A 3,677-nucleotide genomic window follows, 5' to 3' on the forward strand; every position below is an offset into this window, starting at 1 on the left:
CTGTTAATAGTTTACATTTAGGTGGTGGGTTTGGAGTTTATTATTTGAGTTTATAGAACATCTTGGCATTTTACAATTCAGTTCTGTCTTGGACAAGCTGGCTTCATCAATAACAAATCAGAACAAGTGCAATACTAGAGAACTGTTGAAGTAAGCACACTTGGAGCGAAAGCAAAGCCTATTAACTCTGTGAGGGCATAAGTTGAGTTACTAACAATATTAAGCGGTCTACTAGATTTGTAGCTGTGCTATTTGTCTTAGAAAAAGCATTTAGACCAAAAGGCGTTTTTAATAACTTTATTTTCTAAAAATCCGTCCTGCAAATATGTTTTTTTTTCTACACAGTCACTAATTTAAGAACGAAGAGAAATAAAAACAAAGCTTATGTCGATACAGATTAATAGTCAGTAAAATTCAGCCCTTAAAGAGTTAAGTTCAACCAGGAGGAGTTCTGCACTTGGCCGCTGCAAAGCACTGGCCCTCCAGCAGCATTGGATGATCTTCTCAAGTCTCTTCCCAGAGATGGAGTCAGTGAAGACAGCTGCTGACAGAGATGGCCGGAGATTATAGGCCACCACGGCGTAGAGCACGTAGTGCCTCTCCCCTGAGTAAGGGGCTTCCTTGGTCACCATTTGCCAGAGAGTGATGGCAAAGGAATAGATGTCAGCTTTAGGCGTTACGGTCTCTCCTTTCAGGAGCTCTGGGGCTCGGTGGGTGTAGGTGCCCCCTAGGGGGTAAGGAGGAGTCCGGAAGCACAGCAGATCTTCCAGCTTCTCTGAGCAACCAAAGTCACCAATTTTGCAGACATCCTGCTCACTGATCAGAATGTTAGCCGGCTTCAGGTCCAAGTGTACAACATTTTGCGAGTGAAGGAAGAGCAGGCCATTCATAACATCTAGGGAATACCTGAGACACTTTTCCAGATTTAATTGCTCTCCGGCACAGCAGTGGGGCTGCACATTGTCCTCGTCGGGGCAGCTGGCTGCCCCATATATGGCTTGGTGTAAGGTGACACTGCCACCAAACTCCATGATTATGGTGCCCAGGCTGTTAAAGCCCGCAGGTGTGCGTGTGCTGGCAGCCACCACCCGCACGATGTTATCATGGTGAAGCCCTGCGACGTTGAGCTCAGCCCAGAAACTGCGCTGGGATGCCAGTCGGTTCTTGGTGCACTTTTTCACTTGCTTTATGGCCACCAGAACACCGTGGTAGGTTGCCTTGTACACGGAGCCAAACCCGCCAGCTCCCAGCCTCTGCAGGAGGCACACCTGTTCCCAGTCGATGGAGCACCAGGCCAGCCGGCGTGGTAGCCTTGGGGCCCTGGGGGGAGTGCCCAGGAAGAGCTTCCCTGCCTTACCTGGGAGCACCGAAGGGCTACTGCAGGGCCTGGAGTCCACCGAGGGAGAAAACTCGCTGGGGAGGTAACTGCGCCAGGGAAGAGGGGAGGGCATCGCGCCTGACCCCAGAGTGCCTCAGGTAAGTGAAAAAAGAAAAGAAAAGAAAAGAAAAGGGCCCGCAAAAAAGGGAAGTCGCTGACTACTCCTTTGCTCCACCCAGCGTTTTTCTCCTCTTCCTTCATTGTCCTCCAAATAAGCCACATCTGTGCTGTTACTCAGGGGGTTTTATCAGATGAGGGGAAATAATCTGAATGAAGTACAACCCTCCTGTTTAGATGAAAATATTTCCCTTCAACACTTAAAGTGACTTATAAAAACAAACCCTCCTCGGAGACGAGTTCGCCAGATAAACAACACTGAGCTGCCCATAGACTCACCCCCCCCCTTTTCCATTATTTCCTTAATTATAATAAAACTGGCTCCCCCCCACCAAAGTGTCATACCCTGAACATGATCAGTCCTCACGCTAAAGAGACTGCAGTAGTGCAATGAAATGATTTCACACTTTGCAGGCTATAATGATTGTCAGTGTTATTCTCCAGCTGCATTAAATCACTTCCAGCAGTTATTGGCAGAAAGAGTTGAAATGCGAACAGCTGACATTTGTTTAACTGATTACGGGGATAATTAGGTGCAATATTCATATATGGATAAAAAAAATTGTAATCTTAAAAGTAATTGATCCAAATACAATCACTGATACAGGTCAAAACATACACCTCCTAAGTTCATCAGGGGAAAGGAAAATTCTCTGATGCTCCATTCAGCTTATATAGCAAATTAGCAAGACTTCTTAGCAACCTATTGACTTCCTAACAATCCTGGTCCATGGCAGTTTGGCCCACCCAGTAAGCTCACTCGCAAGAGAGTCTAGATTGCACAGCAAATGAATTACAGAAGTTTTGAAACGGAGTTGGGGGAGAAAAAAAAACAGATTCAGAGCTACAATCAGAGTTACTGAAAATAACAAAGATGAGAGCATCCTAGGAGAGGAAAAATCTGAATAAAAATGGCAAAGAATCACCACTGCCTATATAAAATGTGGAAAACCAGATGTTCAAATTAAATCAGGGTCTTGCTATCCAGCTGTAAGTTTCCCCTTTCTGGTTTTTATAACAACAAACTCCCCAATCTCCCACTCATTTTCATTCCATATCTTTGGGGGAAAGACCAATAATATTAACCTGTTGATTAAAAAACATAGAAAGTATTAGGATCTATGTCTTAAAAAAAAATCGAATGGTAAAGTTCTGTTCTGAATTGTACTTAGAGTACATCAGTGATGTTTAACCACATTTTTATGATGATAGGTCTACGCTTCTGAGATATATTGGTTCTGAGAAGGTATGTGAATAAACACAAGCCATTTACATAAACCATTAGGTGTCTTTTGAGCCCTAGGATAGGATTTCTAGTCTATACTACCCATCTGCCTTAGTATGTGATATTGTGTATAATATTTAACCTGTTTGAGCATCAGTTTTTTCACTTAAGAAATTAGAATAATAATTATTCAGCTTTTAAAATTTTGGAATAGAAGGGGAGCCCTATACAAATGAATAACTAAAGTCTAAAAAATGCACACTATGAAACATTTTAGAAGGCAGTTGAATCAAACTCAAAATATAAAAGGATAGCAGTGAAGAGAGTAAAATAAGATTATATTTTACAGTAAGTCTATACTGCAAAATTTATTTAGTAATCACATGGCAGTATAATTTAGGTTTCTGAAACTGTTTTATGGTATTAGGAATGCTGTGAATGAGTATTAGTCAAATAATAGAGTGCCATAACCTTCTTGGCAAAGTGATGTGATTTGTTATTATATCATCTTTATTTTTAAAATAAGAGCATAGAGGGACGCCTCGGTGGCTCAGTGGGTTAAGCCTCTGTCTTCGGCTCAGGTCATGATCTCACGGTCCTGGGATTGAGTCCCACATCCGGCTCTCTGCTTGGCAGGGAGCCTGCTTCCTCCTCTCTCTCTCTCTCTGCCTGCCTCTCTGCCTACTTGTGATCTCGCTCTGTCAAATAAATAAATAAAATCTTAAAAAAAAAAAAAACAAGATAAGAGCATAGATCATTAATTTTCCAAAGGCTGATTTTATTCCTTACATAGAATATAAGGTATCAATGAAAATGCGGTACTTTACATTCACAAGCCCCCAAGTTCATTATATCCATCATCTCCAATCCATTCAAGAGAGTATTTCAGTGAATACCCATTTTAAAACTTCTGCTGGGGCCAGAAGGCCTGGGTTTCTTACTGTCCCTCAGTTTCCT

The 3,677-nt window shown here is 42.4% G+C and overlaps 1 protein-coding gene across 1 annotated transcript; it reads right to left on the reverse strand.

Moving 5' to 3' along the window:
• Positions 1 to 396: 396 nt before the first annotated feature.
• MOS (MOS proto-oncogene, serine/threonine kinase) lies at positions 397 to 1,639 on the reverse strand. Its single transcript, XM_032316961.1, has one exon. The coding sequence runs from the start codon at positions 1,449 to 1,451 to the stop codon at positions 405 to 407; it is 1,047 nt and encodes a 348-aa protein (XP_032172852.1). The 5' UTR covers positions 1,452 to 1,639; the 3' UTR covers positions 397 to 404.
• Positions 1,640 to 3,677: the final 2,038 nt, after the last annotated feature.

This window comes from Mustela erminea, chromosome 16, assembly GCF_009829155.1.
Source record: "Mustela erminea isolate mMusErm1 chromosome 16, mMusErm1.Pri, whole genome shotgun sequence".
NCBI classification, from domain to species: Eukaryota; Metazoa; Chordata; class Mammalia; order Carnivora; family Mustelidae; genus Mustela; species Mustela erminea.